This window comes from Balaenoptera physalus (genome assembly GCF_965194825.1).
Source record: "Balaenoptera physalus genome assembly, chromosome: 11".
Classification (NCBI taxonomy): domain Eukaryota; kingdom Metazoa; phylum Chordata; class Mammalia; order Artiodactyla; family Balaenopteridae; genus Balaenoptera; species Balaenoptera physalus.
In genome coordinates, this window is record NC_138896.1 from 40,942,708 (window position 1) to 40,965,396 (window position 22,689).

General features: G+C 45.5%; 1 protein-coding gene and 1 long non-coding RNA gene across 2 annotated transcripts; one reads left to right on the forward strand and one right to left on the reverse strand.

Moving 5' to 3' along the window:
- The first annotated feature begins 1,155 nt into the window (after positions 1-1,155).
- Positions 1,156-22,261, forward strand: UQCC2 (ubiquinol-cytochrome c reductase complex assembly factor 2). Its single transcript, XM_082415090.1, has 4 exons — positions 1,156-1,328; positions 18,291-18,365; positions 19,208-19,277; positions 22,081-22,261. Exons 1-4 carry the CDS (start codon positions 1,191-1,193, stop codon positions 22,206-22,208), a joined length of 411 nt encoding a protein of 136 aa, XP_082271216.1. The 5' UTR covers positions 1,156-1,190; the 3' UTR covers positions 22,209-22,261.
- LOC309638760 lies at positions 11,203-18,284 on the reverse strand. The gene is made up of 2 exons (XR_014251261.1): positions 12,033-18,284; positions 11,203-11,845 (listed from the first exon to the last, which is right to left on the reverse strand). It is a non-coding gene; the product is annotated as an uncharacterized lncRNA (long non-coding RNA).
- Positions 22,262-22,689: the final 428 nt, after the last annotated feature.

A 22,689-nucleotide genomic window follows, 5' to 3' on the forward strand; every position in this document is an offset into this window, starting at 1 on the left:
TCTTTACCCTTAAGGACTTCAGACAGTTCAGAGCTGTTCCCGGTTAAAACCACCCACTGATTTTTCCTCCTCCCTCTTCAGCTCTCCCATTCTGCCCCAGGCCTGGCTCTTGCTATGGAAGGAATGTCCCTCCATTCCCGCTTATCCAAACTCTAACCATCCTCAAGGCCCAGCCCAAAGGCTATCTCCTTCGGAAGCAATCCCTGATCTTCCTCCTCCTAATCTCCTGAACAGCTAGAAGTACTAGTTCTTTCTCCAAATTCCTAGTATTCCCTAACACTTCAATTAAAGCCCTTGTCACTTTTAACTTTGTGTTTTGGTTATGTGTTCACTTCCTGACTCAGGGCAGGAGTCTCCTGGACTTATGAATTAGGCAAGGTGAGAAGGAAGAGGTTTGCGGTAAGCCAAGTGTGTGCACAGGATGGTCCTGGCTAAATTCAGGCAGTAAAGATGCAAAAGGGGGCTGAGGCTTTCCTAAGGAAAATCTGGAAGGTGGGGTTATCTTTTGAAAAGAAAAATCAGAACATCCCACACGATATGCAGCTGGAGATGTAGAAGAGAAGGCTTGGTAAGACAAGTTTTTCCAGACTGAATCAACCCAGATGACGTTGCTCAAGCAGGGAAAAGTAGCTGGCTTGGGGAAGGGGCGCTCAAAAGGATACTGATAGAAGCTGAGGAAAGGACAGAGCTGAGGAGCACTAAAGAAGGAATTGTGGCAGATCACCAAATGGTAGCGACAGGTACAGGACTGTGAGAAAGGGGAGGGGGGCTGCGAACCACGTGTGCATGCTACGTGATTAAGTTCAAACACATCTTCATCGAATAACCACTTGTATTTACATGCAAATGTATTCGCTTATGCAATTAGCAGAGGTCTCAGAGGAGGGTTTTTTAGTCTGGAGCTTGTGCAGTCACTGAAAAAGAGAAGGAAGCTATCCCCAGTGTACTCCACGCCTGACTTGCTCCTGGGAACCGGGTTGGTTCCAGGAAGACGAAGACTGAATTAGCTGGCCCGGCAAAGACAGGGGAGCAGCGGCCCCTCCCGGAAAGCGGCAGGGCGCCGGCCAAGTGGCGCATGCTCACTCCTCCCTCCCACCCCACCTCTTCGGGAAGCCGTTGATGCTTAGTGCGCAAGCTCCATCTGTGCCCGCCGACTCCTCCCTCAGGGGCGGAGACAAGCAGGGCCTAAGATGGCGGCTAGCCGCTACAGGCGTTTTCTTAAACTCTGTGAGGAATGGCCAGTGGACGAGACCAAAAGAGGCCGGGACTTGGGCGCTTATCTGCGGCAGCGGGTAGCGCAGGCCTTTCGGGAGGGAGAGAACACCCAGGTGACCAGACTGTGGGGTCCGCCTGCGGCGGGGAGGCGGTTGGGGCGAGGGGAGGAAAGGAGGAGGCAGGGCGGGGCCCACGAGCGGCCTGGCGGCGGGGCCCCGCGCATGCGCGCGCCTTTCCTCCCTGGCCGCGCGTACCTGGGGACCCTCTTAACGCCCAGGGAAAGTGCGGAGAGCGGTGATCCTATCTTCTACTCAGTACTTTCACCTGGCTGCACGTTGGAGGTTCCCGAGGAGCTTTTTAAAAATCTAGATACCTGGGACCATTCGACCTTGTTGAATCAGAATCTCGGGGGGGGTGAGGGCCTCAGTGTTTTTAAAAGCTCTCGATGATTCAGGGTGCAGCCAGGGTTGAGTCCCACAACACCAGTAATAGGTGGTGACAGTCATAGGCTTATTGCTCCCCTGACACGATGCCATTACCTCGAAGTGTTGTGCAGTGTTTGAGCTGATGCCCAAGGACCTACGCAGGGTCCCCACTAAGCCTTGGTGCGCTTCCTGGGCCCTTGTAAGCCCGTGCGGCAGGTTTGCGTCCTCACCCCGTGCCCATGTGTGTGAGTAGTAGACCTGTGTTCTTGCTCTCCTCCAGGTTGGTGCTGCACTTCTGGGATTTGTTCATTCATACAGCACATACTTATGGAAAACCCACCATGTGCCAGGAACTGTTCCAGGTGCTGGGGAGACAGTAGTTAATTAGATGAGGTCCTGCCCACATGAAATTTAAGTTTACGTCCTAGTTCAGGACACAGTAAGCAAGTAGACACACATAGGGCAGTCCAGAGAAGTACTGTGATGGATATGAAATAGAGTAGCATGGTAAAAGGGTAATATTAGTTATGATAGATAAAGCCTTACTGAGGAGGTGACACATAGATGAGACCTAAGGGAAGACGATGAGCCAACAATGAACACTTGGTGTTCTTTCAGGCAGTGCATTGGTCCTGAGGCAGGAAGCAGAAAGAAAGCGCAAGTGGCTGAAGGGTAGTGAGTGAAATGCCGTTTTCTAAGAGTTGAGTCAGGGGAGGACAGGAGTCAGGCACGGTAGGGTTTTATAGGCAGACTCTGTTTAGGGGTTGGATTTTATCATAAGACCAGTGAGAAGCCTCTGGGGAGGTTTAGTCAGGGGGCTGATGTGACCTAGTTTACTCTTTTTTTTAAAGATCACTCTGGTTGTACCAGTGAATGGATTATAGGGAGGCAAGAATAGAAACAGTCACTCTGGTAGCCCAGGCAGGAAATGGTGGTGGCTTGGATGAAGATGGCAACACAGGAGATGGAAGTGGCCAGATTGGGGTTGCAATGTGAAGGTTGCATCAACAGGACTTGCTGATGTATTGGATATAGGGTAAAGGGAAAGAGGAACCAAGGATAACACCTAGATTGTTTTGGCGTGAGCAACTCGGTGCAAGGTGGTGCCGTTTACTGAGATGGGGAAGACGAGATGAGGAACAGGTGAGGCGTGGGAAGAACATCTTTAGTTTGGTGTTCAGACATGTTAAACTTGAGATGCAAAGTGGATTTACTTCCAAGTGGAAATGTCAAAGTAGACAGTGGGATATTTGAGCCTGGGGCTCAGGCAAGAGGTCAGACACATGAGATGTGACACATACACACACAGCCTGAAGAAATGACTTTTGCGAAATTTGGCCACAACCTGTCAAAGCAGGAACATGGCTTTTTGGCAACTTAGCCCAACCCAGACCCAAGCCAGCGCACCTAATGGAGCAAGAACATCATGCCCAGTGGCATCATCGAAACCAAGTGCTGACTGGGTGGTGGGCATGGACGGAGTGTCTGGCTCAGGGCTTTGTTGGGGGGTTTGGGGTGTCACACAACACTGAGGGCCCTCACACTTCTTACAGAGGTCTTCACTGGCCCGTAGTATAAAGATCTTGAAGGCAAGAGTCATAGTCCCAACTCTGCAAATCCCATAGCCCGTAGACTTTCTAGGGCTATGCTCCCTTCATATTTTCAGTGTGAGCTTCCTGAGAATAGAGACGGTGCTATTTTTATCTTTCTCCCCACAGTGTCTAGCATAGTTCCTGGCACATAAAAGACACTCAGTAAATGTCTGAATGAATGGGTAAATAAATGATTGGTTATGGCTCATGAGACAAAAATCATTTGAATATAGTTGCAGATGTAGCAGAACTAGATGGAGAGAAGTATTGAAGAGTGAGAAGGGAATATTTCTGTGCCCTGAGTGGTGAGAATTAATTTGTGAGCTTACTCTGTGTGGGGAAGTGCAGGAACTACAGAAGAGAGACATAACCTGGTCTTTATCACCAAGGAGCTTACAGTTGGACAGACACGTGACTTGCTTTAATGAAATTCGGATGGTGAAACCAGCCAGCAGAGAAGCTGACAGAGGCTAGATCCTTGGGGAGGTGACAGTATGACATTCACCTACTTGACTGTTAGTGTAAGAGGAGCCAGAAAAGGAGGGTAGAGCTTTCTCTTTTGGAGTTGTCATCCTTTGTCGTCACCTAGGGAGATAGTTCTGATGAGTAGAAGGCGCACACGAATTTGAGTCATGGCTGCAGATGCAAGTCATGGCTCGGTTGATGGTTCCAGAGCAGCTGATGAATGCATCCCTGGTAGAGTGAACCAGTGCATCATGATGGCAGCAGGCACATGACTCAGGACCACTGTTGTGGTACCTCATCCTGATGTCACCCAAGAATGCACCTGGGCTTATTAGTAAATCTTGGTGGTAATTTTTAGAAGGAGCAGTCCCTTGCTGGAATTGAGAACAGCGCTGTGAGTCACTCCCACTCACACCCCCGGATCATTTATAAAGAACTTGAGAAAGAAAGGTGGTTCATTAAGCTGGCAGCCAGGGGCAGGCACTCAACCCGGTCAACTGATTGGTGTGGAACTCCCCCTCGGTTATGCCATGTGCTAGAAGGACAGGACTAGAGGGGGAGGCAGCTCTCCGCCGCGTGTTTGTTCCTGTAGAGGAGAGGAGCAGGCAGTCCTGCTCTCAGCCTTGTGGCTTCCTGCATCTGAACAATAACGCTGAACGCATGCATGGCACACTTGCATGCATGGTCTCATTTAGTCTATTCCTTAGTGCAGCTGAGTTGAGGTCACCATCACTGTTCCCATTTTACAGGTGAAGAAACAAAATCTGAAAAGAAAAACAACTTATTCCGGGTTCCCCAGGAGTTAAATGGCAAGACAAGTGAGCATTGTCTTCTTTGTGCCTGAACTATCCTCAGCTCCCATTCCTCCCAAGTTATTTCTTCTTGTTAGAAAGGCCTCTTGTTCCGTGAACTTCAAGCCCTCCCTTCCCCTCACTTCCTGCTCAAGACCTCTTTGGACCATGGACAGTTTTGGCAAAGAGTTAAACATCCCTCTGTTTACCCACCTGCTTTTCTTTGGCCCAGCCCCTACCTCCCCAGTGTGGATGGGGAGAAAGATGGTCCTCAGGTGGGACACCAGCACAGAAAAGCCAGAACCACTAGAAAGCAAATTAATCATTCAGACTTGAAACCAGGGTACAAAAATAACTGCCTCCATTTATTCCACCACAGATTGCCCTTTGGGGAGTCTCACAGTCCACTCCACCCTAAACCCACCAAGAGGGAGGTGGGAAGCAGAAACACACTTAACACCTCTTACACCCTCTATCCTATTGTGCAGTTTTTTAAAGCTAATGTTTATGGATTTTGCCCCCTTTCAATTCAGTTTCCCTAAGAGAACGCGTGTTCCCTGCAGCCCCAAGAGCTTAATAAAAGAATCACAAAATGGGGGAAGGTGGCAAAACAACAGTAATTGTTGACTTAAGTACAGGGGAAGGTGCAAACTCTTCTAATGAGTTCATTAGATGCACAGGCAGCTTCCTAAAAGGTCCCTGGCAGCACCCACTTATCCAGCATGGGGCACAGCTCTGAGGAGCCACCCAGGAAGGGGCTCGCCCACCAGGGAGTTCTTGTATTAAATACCCAGGTTGAAATAATATCGGCCCCGTTTGAAAGGAGTTGAACTTTGTCTTGGATTGGCAGTAATGTAGGTGATACATCCAACTCCTCAGAGGGGAATTCAAAGGTTTTCTGTGATTCTGTTTTCTCAGTCATCCCGTCAGGGCCTGGTCTGTGGCTTAGTGTGGCGGGGTGTAGCCCTGTGTGTGTTGGCAGTGGTGATGCCATCCAGCGTTACCCACCCCCGTGTGTGGGTCCTCTGAAGTCCAGTTTTTGAGGAAGGGCCTGAGAACAGATTATGCGATTTTTAGTTGTAATATTGAGCCCACTGCAAAACAGCCGTTGTGAGGAGAATCATGTCAGAGAGGGAATGCAGGCATCTCCATCTCTTTTTCTCCCCCAGTTCTGGATGGAGCTGGAGGGAGTTAAGGTAGTGGTTAGACCAAGGCATGGCAGTTTTCTAGGCATGTTTAGAGATGTAGGTGCTCCTCCTGGAGGGCTAGATTATCCAACACTTTCAGTGGGTCACCACTTAGAGATCTTTGGGTCTGCCTGTTGCCTCCTGGACTAATGCAGCTTTGTGAGGCCTTCACTGTTGTCTAATCCAGCCTATGTCCCGCCCCCTCACCACACCCCAGCGTGTGCCCCGGCCCCAATGAGGGCTTCTTCTCATTGCCTCCCAAATTGGTCATAATGTAAATGGTTCTTTTTTTTTTTTTTTAATATATTTGATTTACAGTGTTGTGTTAGTTTCAGGTGTACAACAAAGTGATTCAGTTATATTGGCCAAAAAGTTCATTCAGGTTTTTCCGTAAGATGTTACCTGTTACCCCCTATATACTATATATAAACTATATATGTATATACTATACATATGTTCTTTTTCAATTCTTTTCCATTATAAGTTATTACAAAATACTGAATATAGTTCCCTGTGCTATACAGTAGGTCCTTGTTGTTTATCTATTTTATGTATAGTAGTGTGTATCTGTTAATCCCAAATTCCTAATTTATCCCTCCCCTGCCTCCCCTTTGGTAACCATAAGATTGTTTTCTATGTAGGTGAGTCTGTTTCTGTTTTGTAAATAAGTTCATTTGTATCATTTTTTAGATTCCACAAATAAGTGATATGATATTTGTCTTTCTCTGACTTATTCACTTAGTATGATAATCTCCAAGTCTGTCCATGTTGCTGCAAATGGCATTACATCATTCTTTTTTATGGCTGAGTAATATTCCATTGTATCTGTGTACCACATCTTCTTTATCCATTCATCTGTCGACAGGCATTTGGGTTGCTTCCATGTCTTGGCTATTGTAAATAGTGCTGCTATGAACATTGGGGTGCATGTATCTTTTCTAATTAGAGTTCTAGTCTTTTCCAGATATGTGCCCCAGAGTGGGATTGCTTGATCATATGGCAACTCTATTTTTAGTGTTTTAAGGAACCTCCCTGCTGTTCTCCATAGTGGCTGTACCAATTTACATTCCCACCAGCAGTGTAGGAAGGTTCCCTTTTCTTCACACCCTCTCCAGCATTTGTTATTTGTAGACTTTTTGATGATGGCCATTCTGACTGGTGTGAGGTGACACCTCATTGTAGTTTCGATTTGCATTTCTCTAATAATTAGCGATGTTGAGCATCTTTTCATGTGCCTATTGGCCATCTGTATTTCTTCTTTGGAGAAATGTCTGTTTAGGTCTTCTGCCCATTTTTCGATTGGGTTGTTGGTTTTTTTTGTTGTTGAGGTATATGAGCTGTTTGTATATTTTGGAAATTAAACCCTTGTCTGTTGCATTGTTTGCGAATATTTTCTCCCAGTCCTTAGGTTGTCTTTTTGTTTTGTTTATGGTTTCCTTTGCTGTGCAAAAGCTTGTAAGTTTGATTAGGTCCCATTTGTTTATTTTTTCTTTCATTTCTTTTGCCTTGGGAGACTGACCTAAGAAAACATTTGTATGATTTATGTCAGAATGTTTTGCCTGTGTTCTCTCTTCTAGGAGTTTATAGTGTCATGTCTTATACTTAAGTCTTTAAGCCATTTTGAGTTTATTTTTGTGTATGATGTGGGGAGTGTTCTAACTTCATTGATTTACATGAGGCTGTCCAGCTTTCCCAACACCACTTGCTGAAGAGAATGTCTTTTCTCCATTGTATATTCTTCCACCTTTGTCGAAGAGTAATTGACTGTAGGTGTGTGGGTTTATTTCTGGGCTCTCTATTCTGTTTCATTGATCTGTATGTCTGTTTTTGTGCCAGTACCATGCTATTTTGTTTACTGTAGCTTTGTAGTATTGTCTGAAGTCAGGGAGGGTTATGCCTCCAGCTTTGTTCTTTTTCCCCAGGATTGCTTTGGAATTCTGGATCTTTTATGGTTCCATATAAATTTTAGGATTATTTATTCTAGTTCTGTGAAAAGTGTCATGGTTAATTTGATAGGGATCACATTAAATCTGTAGATTGCTTTGGATAATATGGCCAATTTAACAATTTTAATTCTTCCAGTGCAAGAGCATGGGATATTTTTCCATTTCTTTGAATCATCTTCAGTTTCCTATATCAGTGTTTTATAGTTCTCAGCATATAAGTCTTTTACCTCCTTGGTCAAGTTTATTCCTAGGTGGTTTTATTTTATATATATATTTTTTGATGTGATTTTGAAAGGGATTTTTTTAACTTTCTCTTTCTGATATAGAGAAATGCAACTGATTTCTTTATGTTAATCTTGTATCCTGCTACCTTGCTGAATTCATTTATCTGCTCTTAAAGTTTTTGTGTTGAGTGTTTAGGGTTTTCTGTATAGAGTATCATGTCATCTGCATATAATGACTATTTTTACCTCTTCCTTTCTAATTTGGATACCTTTTATTTCTTTTTCTTGTCTGATTGCTGTGACTAGGACTTCCAATATTATGCTGAATAGAAGTGGTAAGAGTAGGCATCCTTGTTTCATTCCAGATTTTAGTGGGAAGGCTTTCAGCTTTTCACTGTTGAGTATTACGTTGGCTGTGGTTTTGTCATAAAGAACTTTGATTATGTTGAGATATGTTTCCTCTGTACCCACTTTGGTGAGAGTTTTTATCACGAATGGATGTTGAATTTTATCAAATGCTTTTTCTGCATCTGTTGAGATGATCATGTGGTTTTTGTCTTTTCCTTTGTTTATGTGGTGTGTCGTCCTGATTGATTTGCATATGTTGAGCCATCCTTGTTAACTTGGGATGAATCCAACCTGATCATGGTGTATGATCCTTTTTATATGTTGTTGGATTTGGTTTGCTAGTATTTTATTGAGAATTTTTACATCTATATCAATCAAAGATATTGGCCTGTGATTTTCTTTTTTGGTGGTGTCTTTGTCTGGTTTTGGTATCAGGGTGATGGTGGCTTCATAGAATGACTTTGGGAGTGTTCCCTCCTCTTCAGTCTTTTGAAGAAGAGTTTGAGAAGGATCAGTTTAAGTTCTTTGTATGTTTGGTAGAATTCCCTAGTGAAGCCATCTGGTCCTAGACTTTTGTTTGCAGGGAGTTTTTTTTTTTTATTACAGATTCTGTTTCACTTCTAGTGATCAGTCTGTTCAAATTATCTATTTCTTCTTGGCAATTCCCTGGCGGTCCAGTGGTTAGGACTCGGCACTTTCACTGCCATGGCCCGGGTTCAATCCCTGATCAGGGAACTAAGATCCCGTGAGCCATGAAGCATGGCCAAAAAACCCCCAAATTATCTATTTCTTCTTGATTCAATTTTGGTGGGCTGTATGTTTCTAGAAACTTGTCCATTTCTTCTGGATTGTCCAGTTTGTTGGCTTATAGTTGTCCATAGTATTCTCTTATGGCTTCTTGTATTTCTGTGGTATCAGTTGTTATTTCTCCTCTTTCATTTCTTATTTTGTTTATTTGGGTCCCCTCTTTTTTCTTCTTGGTGAGCCTAGCCAGAGGTTTGTTGATTTTGTTTATTCTTTCAAAGAGCCAGCTCTTGGTTTTATTGATTTTTTTCTATTTTTTTTTTTAATCTCTATCTTATTTATTTCCTCTCTAATCTTTACTATTTCCTTCCTTCTGCTGACTTTAGGTTTTGTTTGTTCTTCTTTTTCTAATTCTTTTAAGTGGTAGGTTGGGTTGTTTATTTGAGATTTTTCTTGTTTTTTTGAGGAAGGCCTGTATTATTATGAACTTCCCTCTAAGAAATGCTTTTTGCTGCATCCCATAGATTTTATATGGTTGTATTTTCATTGTCATTTGTCCCAAGGTATTTTTTAATTTCCTCTTTGAATTTGTCATTGACCAATTGGTTTTTTAATAACGTGTTGTTTAGTCTCTGTGTAATCGGTTTTTTTTCTCGTTTCTCTTTCTGTGGTTTACTTCTAGTTTCACGCCATTATGGTCAGAAAATATGCTTGAAATAATTTCTATCCTCTTAAATTTATCAAGGCTTGTTTTGTGTCCTAATATGTCGTCTACCCTAGAAAATGTGCTATGTGCACTTGAAAAGAATGTATATTCTGGTTTCTTTGGATGTAGTGTCCTGAAAATATCAAATTAAGTCTAACTGTTCTCTTGTGTCATTTAGGATCTCTGTTGCTATTGATTTTCTGTTTGGAAGATCTGCCCATTGATGTCAGTGGGGTGTTAAAATCTCCTACTTTTATTTTATTCCCATCAATTTCTCCCTTTATGTCTGTTAGTATTTGTCTTATGTATTTAGGTGCTCCTATAACATATATTGGGTTCATATATGTTAATGAGTGTAATATCCTCTTCTTGCATCAATCATTTTGTCATTATGTAGCATCCCTCTTTATTTATGGCCTTTGTTTTGTTTTTTTTTAAAATAAATTTATTTATTTATTTATTTTTGGCTGCGTTGGGTCTTCATTGCTGCACGTGGGCTTTCTCTAGTTGCAGCGAGCGGGAGCTACTCTTCATTGTGGTGTGCAGGCTTCTCATTGCGGTGGCTTTTCTTGTTGCATAGCACGGTTCTGGGCATGCTGGCTTCAGTAGTTGTAGCACACGGGCTCAGTAGTTGTGCTTCTTGGGCTCTAGAGTGCAGGCTCAGTAGTTGCGGCTCATGGGCTTAGTTGCTCTGTAGCATGTGGGATCTTCCCGGACCAGGGTTCAAACCCGTGTCCCCTGCATTGGCAGGCAGATTCTTAACCACTGTGCCACCAGGGAAGTCCCTATGGCCTTTGTTTTAAAGTCTATTTTGTCTGATATGATATTGTGACCCCCCCCCCCACTTCTTGTGATTTGTGTTTGCGTGAAATATCTTTTTCCATCCCCTCATTTTCAATCTGTGGGTGTCCTTCGCCCAAAAGTGGGTCTTTTGTAGGCAGCGTGTTGTAGGCTCTTGTTTTATTATCCAATCTGCCATTCTGTGTCTTTTGGTCAGAGCATTTAGTCCATTGACATTTAAGGTAATTATTGACAAGTATGTATTTATTGCCATTTTAAATCTGGTTTTCCAGTCGATTTTGTATCTCTTCTTTGTTCCTTTCTTTTTGTTTTTCCTTTTGTGGTTTGATGGTTTTCATTTGTATTACACTTGAGTTCTCTTCTTTTTGTTTTTTTGTGAATCTGTTGTATGTTTTTGATTTGTGGTTACCCCATTACTGTATCTGCTTGCTTTAAACTGGTAGTCATATAAGCTTAAACACATTCCAAAAAATCTACATTTTCTTACTCCCCTCTCCCAAGTAAGAACAATACGATTCTGATGTCCTATTTTACATTTTCGTGTTTATCCTTTTGCCATTCATTGTAGTTATAATTGCTTCCACAAATTTTTTTTGATTTTTCTTTTTTAAATGTATGTTCTGGTTTATTTAAGTGATCTACAATCCTTTCATATATTTGCTTTTCCTATTGTGATTTTCCCTTTCCTATAGATTCTTGCTTCTTTTCTATTTAGAGAAGACCTTTCAATATTCTTTTTAGGTTAGATCTAGTATTGCTGTATTCTTTTAGTTTTTGCTTGTGTGAGAAATTCATTATCTCTCCTTCTATTATAAATGATAATCTTGCTGGGTAGAGTATCCTAGGTTGCAGTTTTCTCCCTTTCAGGACTTTGAATATATCTTGCTACTCCCTTCTGGCCTGCAAAGTTTCTATAGAGAAATCAGCTGATAGCCTTATGGGGGTTCCCTTGTAACTTACACTTTGTTTTTCTCTTGCTGCCTTTAAAATCCTCTCTGTATCTTTAACTTTTGCCATTTTAATTATGATATGTCTTGGTGTAGGTCTGTTTGGGTTCATCTTGTTTGGGACCCACTGTGCTTCCTGTACCTCGATATCTGTTTCCTTCTTTAGGTTTGGGAAATTTTCAGCCATAATTTCTTTAAATACATTTTCGATCCCCTTTTCTCTTTCTTCTTCTGGGATCCCTGTTATGCCTAGATTGGCACGCTTTGTGTCCCATAGGTCTTTTATGTTGCTTTCATTTTTTTTTTCATTTGTCTTTTTGTCTGCCATTCTGATTGGGTGATTTCCATTATTTTGTCTTCCAGATCACTTATTCATTCTGCATTATTTAGTTTTCTATATATTGCCTTTAGCTCAGTTTTCATCTCGGCAATTAAGTTGTCTGATTTTGATTGCCTCCTCTTTTTTTTTTTTTACATATTCTTTTTTTTTTTTTTTTTTTTTATTTATTTATTTTTGGCTGTGTTGGGTCTTCGTTTCTGTGGGAGGGCTTTCTCTAGTTGCGGCAAGTGGGGGCCACTCTTCATCGCAGTGCGCAGGCCTCTCACTATCGCGGCCTCTCTTGTTGCGGAGCACAGGTTGCCTCCTCTTTATAGTTCCTAGTTACAGTGATCTGCATTTCTGTCGATAGCTTTTCTTAGCTCCTTCAGCATTTTTGTTACCTTCTTTTTGAACTCAGGGTCTGGTAGACTGGAGGGGTCTGTTTCATTGTTTGTTCTTATAGGGGATTTCTCTTGTTCTTATAATTGGGAGTGGTTCCTCTGCTTTTTCATTTTACTTATATTACTCTGACTCTATGAATTTAGGGGAAACAGTTATCTACTGTGGTCATGAAGGGCTGTTTTTATGTGGAAGCACCCCTGTGTAGCCTGTGTGAGTCTAATATTTTTGGTGCAAAGGCTGTTTTTGGTATGGATGCCTGCCATGTCTTTCCTCAGGGTGTGCTGGCCCTTCTCCCCTTGATAGGGGGTGTGATTGGTGTTGTGGTGACCAGAGCCTGCACTGGATGTTGGGCAGGGCCTCCTCTTTGCTCTGTGGTTGTCACAGCCCTATCAGGGGCAGGGTCTGCTCCCCAGTTGTTGAAGTAGAAGCCCCCAGATCCGATCCTAAACTGTGGTGTGAGGTAGGTGGGACTGGAGCGCTCCCACTGGGAAAGGAGCTGCTGTGTATTCCTCCCCAGGAGTTGTCTACCTGGACGTGCGCTCTGTAACATCTCCTGTCACCTGGTGTGCATGCTCAAAAAGTACACTGTTGTTGACACTGCCCTCGGCCCCACCTCTGCTGTGGGAATACCAGTAATCAGCTCAGATATCAGCCCTGCTTCTGCGTGTGCATGCCCACAAAGTTTGTTGTTGCTGGCACTAGACCTGCCTCAGCTAGGGGAGTGCCAGTAATCAGCTCAGATGTCCTGTAGAAGCTGCCGCTGGCATAAATTTGCTGAAGTCACGCACCCGCCAGGAATCGGTTCAGATTTCAGCCCTGCCTCTGCGTGTTGGCAACCCACTGGCGCTTGCGTGCTCCCAGAGCTCATAATGGTGGAGCCGTGCCCGCCGTGAGCACCCGGAAAATGAGGCCGCTGTGGTGGGGTCACGCCCCCCGCTTCACACGCACGTTGACAGTAGACCCGGGCTCCATCCTGCACACAGCACCCCCAGCCTCGCCCCGGACCACACTCCAGGCCATTCAGGCTGTCTCTGCGCAGCCAGAGTGAGTCCTCAAGCCCGAGTTCCAGCCCCCAGCCGCTCCGCACACCAGCAGGCATGTGTCTTGGGCTGGGAAGTGCAGCAAGGTAGCGTGGACTGTCTGTGCTGGTCTCCCTCTGTCCTGCCTGCCACAGGCCAGCTGCTGTGCTCTCCTCTGAGGCTCCCTGTCTGTCCCAGTGGACCTCCCAGTCGGTGAAGGGGGTTCCCAGGGTAAAGGAACCTTTCCCCTTTGAAAGCTCCCTCCCGGGGCACAGGTCCCGTCCTGATTCCTGCTTTTTTTTTTTTCCTTCATCCTATCCAGTTATGTGGTGATCTTTCTTGCAGCTTTGGTTGTATGAGATCTTCTGCCAGTGTTCAGTGGGTATTCTGTGAGAATTTTTCAACATGTAGATGTGTCTTTCATGTATTTGTGGGAGGATGTGAGCTCCACATCCTTCTATTCTGCCACCTTGATCTCTGCTCCCAGGTTCTTAACCTTTGAGAACCTAGTGCACTGTGGACCAAAGCCCAGACACAGAGCTTGTCAAGAATCTGGTGGCTTCCCAGGCCTTGAAGCACTCCTTGGCGCGGCTTAAGACCCTGCCTGCCTGGACCATCCTTGTCCCCCTGCCTTTTCATGCCTCTTCCTCCCAGTCCCTCCTCTGATCCCCATTCTGCCCAGCTCTGAAGTCTACACTCCTCAAAGTGAGGGACTCTGACTCCCCATCACTCTGTGAACTGTCACTGCAGTGAAACGCAAACCTTCCCTGTAAGGGAACCACACCTGCCATGTGCGCCAGGCCTGGTAGCTAGCTCCTGCTTCTGATCTCCTGTAACTCTTGGCACTCAGTTACACTCTGTCCTGGTCATTTTTTATTTTTAATGTGTGTGTATCTTGTCTCAGCTTGATTGCCAACTTCTCTGGAGCGGAGGTTGGATCTTTATGTCCCCTCACAGCCGCCTAGCAGAGCTCTCTACATAGTAGATGCTCAAGAAATAGATTTTCAGTTGAATTCAAGGGAATAGACTCCCATAATGGAATGAACTCATTTCGGAAGTTCATTACCAAGTCATGAAAACCTTTTCTCATAGATCCTCCTGGACTGAATCCAGCTCTACCTTAATTAGCAAAGCAATTTGCAACACTTTCCCAAAAGTGCTTATGCATCCCTTTGTGTGACTGGAATAGGGGCCACTGTACCAATTGCTGTCACCACCCAATATTCAATTTTGAAAATCAAAATCAGTGCCTGTGGCAGTGATGTAGATTTGTATGTATAAAAGTTTAATATGGTAAAGAGAAATTTACTGACAACTGAGCGGGGGAAATGCAAAAGGAGCAAAAATAGAGCCATAAAGGACACTTTGTCACTTGAACATCTATTTTATTCACATTTAGGGAGCAGAGCTGAATTTTTCATAATACCCCACTGCTGCCTTTTTCAAACCCAGCTTTGCTATTAGTCCTAAAATGTCCGTAATCTCATTAGGTGTGAATGCAAAATCAGGTAGTTTAAAGCTTGTATATAAGAATATTTCTAAAAGTGCACAGTACACTTCATCGGGAAAACTGTGTATTTCAAAATTCAGTGATGCTTGCACTGGAGTCTGTGAATAAAGTGTAGGATGTAGGTATGTGGTGAGGCTTCCAGAATTAGACAAGTATTTCTATTGATGTACTTTTAAGTAGTAAATAAGACTATTTTGTAATTGCTGAGCTTGGATTGGGTGTGACTAGGAACCCAGAATTGGCCTTGGCTCCATCTCTGCTTAGGCAGTGATAACTTGGCTTGAAGTTGCCGTACCTCAAACTCTCATCACCTCCACTGAGCTACTTTTACAGCCTCGTACAGACACCTTCTGACCTCAGATGAGAAATTGGGTGACAAGGTCATTTTTTGGTGATTGGTTATTTATAGGTGCTTCTCAGATTATTCTTTGAGGCTCCAGGCTTTATGGAAAGTATCTGGGAGACTGTCTCTTTAATACTGAAGGACTTCTGCGAGGTTCAGGGAACACAGAGGGTCACTTTGATTTTTGAGCAATGCTCTGTGACCCCATCCTCTCTCTCTCTGTCCCTCCCCTCTGCCCTACTTCTCTGTCAGAGGTGGGAAAAGCTGGGCAGGAAGGAGACACCCTGCTCGCCCCACTGAGGGTACAGACTGAGGTGGCTGAACAGCCCTCCGGCCAACTCTCACTGTTAGATTTGGAGGAAAGGCAGTAGGGGACTCCTTTTGGCAGCATCTCTGAGGGTGAGGATCTGGTGGGAGCGCGGGTCTGGTGAGGACGCGATGTGTTGGTGGTCTGCCAGCAGTGAGGGAGCCCGGGAGAGAGGCGCTGGGCAGAGTCAGTGCTGTGAATGCCTTTCTTAATTAAGAGCTGGGTTGGGAGGGTGGTCGGTGGTGGTGGGAGGGGAAGGTTGGGTTGCACGGCCATCAGGTGGAGGACAGGTGCTGCAGACAGCCACTCGCTCGGCGGAGACCAAGGGTCAGTGCGTGATCCCCGCCAAGCTGATCATGAAACGCTTGGGGACCACTGAGAGCCATCAATCTCAGGGCCGGAGGTCCAGTCAGGGACAGAGTGAAGCTTCGGTGATTTTCCATCCCTTCATCACTTCCACCTCTAGCCATACCCTGCAGTCACACCAGCAGCACCGATCCGCTGGTGTGTCCTAATTGCTGTACCCTGGGCGTTTGCATGAGCTGGTCCTGTGCCTGGAGAGCCCCCACGTCCTACTGGTAACTTCCGCCCACCCTCGCCGTGACCCTCGGCAGGGCTTCCTTGGCTCCGCTGATGGTGTCAGGGGCCCTCCACGCACCCCTCATTCCGCTGTCACCGGGATCGTCCTGAAGTCTTCTTTCGCCTTGTAGTTAGTGCAGTAAAGGCCTGTGTTTACTATAACTGTTTACTACTAATAGTAACCAAGACTAATCCCTCACATTCGTCAGTGTTCCTGGCCCTGAATTCAGAGCAGTCCAGGCGTTACCTTACTTATCCTCACATCGCCCTCAGAAATAGGGACAATTATTATCTTTTCTTTTAAAAGAAAAGTTAAGTTGGCCAGTATGTTTCAAAAATGTCAATGCTAGGAAGACAAAGAAAGGCCGAGGAGGTGTCCCGGCGGCAAGGAGAAAGAAACGTGACAGGTAGTGCAGGAGGCGATCCTGGGCCTAAAGGACTGTTTTTTTCTGTAAAGAGTTTTACTGAGACAATTGACAGAGTTGGAATATGGACGATGGAACAGATAGAAGTGTTGTATCAATGTTAAATGTCCTGAATTTGGTCATGGAACTGTGGTTATATGAGAGAATGTCATTGTTCTTAGGAAACATACTGAAATATTATGTATATATAGATATAGAGAATGATAAAGGAAAAGTGGGAAATTTTTTTTTTAAGTGTCGGGGGCAGAGGGAGATGGAGTGATTTGCCCGATACCCCTTAGCTGGTAAGGGATGAGATCCAAATGCAGGCAGTTGGACTCCACAGCTCCCCACAGCTATGCACACCTGCTCTGACATGGGCCGGGCACACTCTAGGTTCTCTTAAATTTATAAGCAAACACATCTGTACAGGTATGAAGAGGGCAAGCAAATGATGAAATGCACAATTATCTTTTGATAATCTACATAATATTCTTTAAAAGTTTGGCTGGTGTTACCCTCTTCTTCCTTTTGCATCTTGTGCATTCTGTTCGTCTGTCGTCTGGTTAGCTCTTAGTTTTGCATGCCCTGCTGAAGACAGAACATTCAAAACGCTTTCCCCCAAAGTGTATGCTGCAGAATTCTGTTCCAGCTGGACTTTCCCTGGAAGTGCCACCCGATGGGGAGTCAGACTCATGTGTTAATATCCGTTCTTCTTTTTCAGCCTTTAGCCCCAGTGCACTCAAATAATGCCTTTGATCATTAGTCAACAAACACTGGCTGCCTCCTCAGCCCATCACCTTTTCTCTTCTGATGTGGCTACCTGGGCGTTCTCATGATGGGTGGCCTGAACCTGGGGATGGATTGAGTAGAACTCAATGACAGGATTGTCTTTTTTGTTTGCTGTAAAGTGGGGACCTTATTTGACATGCACACAGAGGCAGAAGTGGAGCTGCCTATTAAAATGCTTAACTACTGATTTATTTATGCTCTGCCTTCTTCGAGAAAGGATTTAAGTTGGAAAAATCCATCATTTGAATTCTGGGAAAAAACATTGAAGAGAAAGTTTCATTCTGGGGAGCTTTCAGAATTCTTGGCAGAATAATGTAAGGAACTGTAGCTAAATAATGGCAAAGGCAGAAGGAAGGGAAAACTTTTTAAGAGGTATGAGAGGGAAAAACCCACCTCTCATCTGCATGTTGCCCGCGTTCCCTGGAATTTCCAGCAGGGCCATCCGGAGTATTGCTTTCTTTCCCCCTTTCTATTTGCAAGGCTTCCTAACAGGACCTAACTGGATTCTCCCTCGTGGTTCTCCTCAGTTCACCTGTTTCATCCTAAAATACTTTCTTCATGTTTCTTTCCTTGTAAAATTCAACAGCTCCCCACTTACCACAGATGAAAGCTCAGATTTTTTTTTTTTTGCCTTTCATAAAAGAATCTTTATTTAATACATTTCATATTGAAGGTTTAACTCAAAAAGCTCTTTCTTTTTCTCCCACCCAGGCTCTTTTACCTGCATGTTCAGGCCCTCAGCCAGATGGTCTGGTGTGAGGCATAGGTATAGCATCCCTGCCTCCTCTGCTCTGCTCATGCGACCGCCCCCACCAGGAAGGCCCTCTCCACTCTCCCCAGCTCCTGTGCATCCTTCAGAAACCAGCTTAGTCTCACTTCCATGATCCGCTGACCTCCTCTGACTTCTTGTGGCCCACACTGCCCCTAGCACTCCTGGAGTGTTGTGTTTTTACCGCAGTGCCTCCCACCGCGGTGGCTTGCTGGTTCACAAGTCACAGGTGTTCAGCAAATGTTTGTTTGCCAGTTGAGTTTTCCTGCAGGTTGGGGAGCTGCTGAGGTGGAGCCATTATTCCAAAAAGGTGATTTCTGACAGTGGGACCTGTGGTCAGAGAAGCCAGCTCTGAGCTGCAGGCCTGCTTCCTGTCCTTCCTGGAGGCATACAGTACAAGACCTGTGTGGGGGCAGGGCTCATTTGCTCACTTTCTTGGAGGTTTTGTTTTTCAGGTTTCAGAGTCTGAGGCCTGTGATCAGATGTACGAGAGCTTAGCACGGCTCCATGCAAACTACTACAAACTCAAGGTGAGTGGGCCACAGTCTTTTGTGTCGTCCCCAGCCCTCTGACTGGAGATGACCAATAAGAGTGAGTGAAATCTGATTATACGATGTTCTGTAAAGAATTGTGGTTTTGCTACTTTCAAACGTAACCAGTAATTTCAACCAAGCCAACTAAGGCACCTAGTAGAGGCTTTTAGGTCACCTAAATGAAAGCCGTTTTTAATTTTGAAGAAAAGCCATGTGTTTTATATGCCAGTGGGTGCTTCCGGGTGTGTCTGACAACTCTTGGATCTCACACATATTTTCCCACCCCCTCTGACGGAACTGGTCTTCCCCACACTCTGGTGATAAAGATGGGGTGACTGGGAAAGTCCTGTCAGTCAGACAAAGCTGGACCTCTCCTCGGCCCTGACATGATTGTTGTCAAATTCCGTTTAGTGTTATTTCCCCAGGCTTGAAAAATGTGCTCAGTAACCACAGATTTACATGGCCAAATGCCTAGTCTGTATGAAGAGAGGATTTCTTCTAAATCCTCGCTGCTCACAGTGTGGTCCGTGAGCAGCAGCATGGGCACCACCCGGGGCTGGTTAGAAATGCAGAATCATAGGCCCCACCCAGGCTCCCGAGGCCCAGCCTGCATTTTCCAGAGGGTTCAGGTGCATGTTCAGGTCAGAGCCGCCTCTCCAGACCGGACTGGTTTGGCCTCCAGGTGGCGTTGCGCTTCTCCTTCTGGCCTCCAGACACCCATGGCCTGTGAACTGCAGTTAGAGCGTGGCTTCTCTCCAGGATCATCCAGTCCCGGGTTGTGCTGCAGAACTAATCTTCTCTCCCCTCCCTCTCTCTTCCCCTCTGCCCCGTGTGACCAGTACCCTCGCCCCAGAGACACAAACTTCAGTGGTCTGTCCCTGGAAGAATACAAACTGATCCTGTCCACAGGTATGGAAAGCACAGCTGCTCCCCTTTCTGGTTGGTTTGCAAATGAGTCTTTGTGTTTGAGCGGCCAAGGGGAATTGTCTAATAAGACAGTTTTGCTTGATGGAAAGTCTTGTGGAATAGCCCACAGGAAATTCTGAAGCTACAGGGCTCATGCTTTTTTGGCTACAGAACATGGAGAAGGTCAAAGGCATTATTTAAAAAAAGCAAATCCATCTTTAGAGCTTTTAAATTCAAGGCTGGGCAGCAGGGAACAGGGGAATATGTATTTGCCAAATGGAAGTAGTTGAAATCAGGATGGAAGGAAAATAATTTTATCTTTATGGTCCTAAGGGGGCTTTATAAACACAAGGGTTTTAATTAAAACAAAAAGCCATTCAATAGACTTGTATGGGGATATCCGCCTAAGAGTTATCTGACCCAGGGGATGTGGTCTGTGGGTTAGATATGGGTTTAACTAGGTATGTTTTGGAGTCCTTGATAGACCCTGATTAACAAGAAAGGAAAAACCCTGCCTAGCCCAGCCCCTCCTTACTTCCCCATCTCCATTGTCACTGAAGGGGGACAGGGGGGGTGGTGGCAGGGGGAGCCTGGGTTGAAACAGGCAGGTTCTGGAAAATTAACTATTTTTATTGCCAAGGATACCACATATAAAAATAGGCTAACCTTTTCTGGGAGGGCATGGCCCTGAAACATTGCCTCCTGGTACTCTAGAAATTTCTCTTTCCTATTCCTCTGGCAGCCTTCAGCAACTAAGGTTTGAGGATTTAGGCTTCCAGAAAACTCTTAACCTTCTGAACAGATTAAAACCTGGTGGTGTCATCTGCTATTGTGTGTTGACTCTGATACTATTTTTATATTTACTCTCTGGAAAACTGGGGTAGAGAGATTTTGGCCAGGCAGAATCACTTTATTGGCAATTTTTTAAAAAGTGTGTGTGTGTGTGTACACACCCACATACACATATATATAAACAAATGGTACCCCCATGTCCCTGGGCCCGTGTAATTACCAGCATCGATGCACAGTGTCATTGTGAGGACCCGGAAGAGTTTGAGCAAAGTTTGAACTTGAAATTAGAATGGAAAGAAGTTCCAGAGGCTCAGCCTCTGCCTCTTTGTTAACTCTCGGGATGCCTGAGTTCAGAGAGAACGGGCCATAGCCAAGGAGGGGGAGATGTACGACTCCCCACCACTAGCCTGTGCTGCAGCTTGTCCTGGCTGGGAGTTCAGCCTTAGGAAATTAGCTGATAATTTGCTTTCACAGCAAGCCTCTTATTTTTGTTGTGACTCTGTGGAATAAGCTTACTGAGTGTTTCCTCTGACAGGGCAGGACACCTTGCAGTGTTTGTCATGAGGATTTGAGGGCCTGGCAAGTCTGAAATGTGGCTGCAGTCTAGGTCCCGAGTGTGTCCATCCTGGCTTGGGGTCCCGGGAGTCTCTGAAGGAGGCCTCGGCGTGTCAGTGGACAGGGAGCCCTCGGCGTCCCGTTTTGTGCCCCACGAAGGAACCTGGACTTCTGGAAAAGTCCCAGGGTGGAATCCTGGCCGGAGTACAGTGCGTGTCCTAATTTAGTCAAGAGCCCACTGACAGTAAATGTTAATAGATGATGTAAGTTACCTTTTTGTTCAGAAAAGCTATTCTTTTTCTCCAGAAGTTTTATTAAGAGATGAAAATCCAGGCTGTGAAATTTAAATAATGTGAAAATCTAAACCTAAAATACAAGTAAAATTAGGTATCATAGAACTTTAGCCCTGGAGAGACTTTAGACCAGTGGTTCTCAACCCGGGAGCGATTTTGTCCCCCAGGGACCTGTGGCAATGTCTGGATACCATTTTAGTTGTCACAGCTTGGGGGGGAAAGGGCAGTTTGCTACTGACATCTAGTGGGTAGAGGCCAAGATGCTGCTGCAGTGCCAGGTCAGCCCCACAACAAAGAATTATCTGGCCCCAAATGTCGCTGGGGCTGAGACTGAGAAACCCTGCCTTGGTTCCTTTAGGGGGGAGGGGGAGGGGTGGATGTATGTTTTTAAACAGAGGCCCCACTGGCTCCCACCAGCTCCTGCTGCCTTCACGCCTGTGAAGATGGCTACGTTTTCTTGAGTGTGGGCCAGGTGCCAGGTACGTCACCTCCATTATTTCCTTTAAAATTCACAACTTTTGAGGCAGGTGTTTTGATCTCCACTTTGCAGATGAGGAACCCGAGGCTCAGAGGGTTAACTGATTGCTTGAGGGGACCCAGTGTGGAAATGGTGGGCAGGGATGGGGGCCTATGTCCAGCTCCCTCCAGGGTGCCTGCTCAACTCCATAGCGTGGGGTGGACCCAAGTGTCTGGGGTCAAATCCCAGCTCCACCACTTTCCTAGCCGTGTAGCCTGCTCAAGTTCCTTAACCTCACTCTGCCTCAAGTTTCCACATCTGTAAAATGGAGACAGTAAGGTCTGTGTGGCTCAGGCCAACTTTTGAGATAAGCCTCTGGGCCTGTGGGTTGTGTAGCTGATGCTACAGTGCCTTTTCTTTGCTTACGTGGAGCAGAGCGGAGAGGGCCCTGCTTAGATGCTGAATGATGATTGGATGTGAACAGAGGCCACTGTAAGGACGGTCTCTGGTACACAAGTGCTCATCCACACTTGCATTTATTTGTCTGTTACCCTGCCTGATTTGCTTATCAGAAGTTGGGGCTACACTTCCCTTTCTTAGGAACATACTGTGAAAAGCGAGACATGCCTGTGTGGCGAAAGCCCTGTGGGGCCAACCTGTGTAATCATTTTAGACTTCAGCCTTTTTTTGTTGTCTTCTCCTTTTGCAGATACCTTGGAAGAGTTTAAGGAGATGAATAAAGGCATGTGGAAGAAACTGCAGGAGAAGTTTGCCCCCAGGGATCCCGAGGAGAAGCATAAGGCCTGGGCTCGGGCCTTATCACGCCTACATACCTAAGCGTAAAGTCGTGTACGTTGCCATTATCAATAAAATGCCCTGATTTCCCTGTCCTTGTCGTTCAGGAATCTCATCTGGCCTTCACAAGAAAGGAAGCCCTTGTTGCTCTAAAGAAAGCTCTGGCCTGAGGAGGGACGCCAGTTGAGCATCCGCCTGCCCACCAGTCAGGCTAGGATGTCCTCCAGGAGAGGAAGTGCGGGTCTCCGTCTGGGCCTGAGAAGGGAAGGTGACGGGGCCTCTGGGCAAGGTGCTTCCTGCACGGCCACAGGAGCCCCACCTGCCAACAGAGGTCTGGCTGGCTCCTGGCAAGATTCACAGGCTCCCTTTTGTTGTAGGAGCTCCTGGGAGAGAGCCAAAAATAGCAGTCAGTACTGAAGAAGACGTCCTGTTGCAAACAGAAAGCAGCAGGAGGTGTATGACAGAGGGATGAGAAAAGCCTGCTTGGCCCTCCTCCCCACTGACTCAGAAGGCCAGAGCTCAG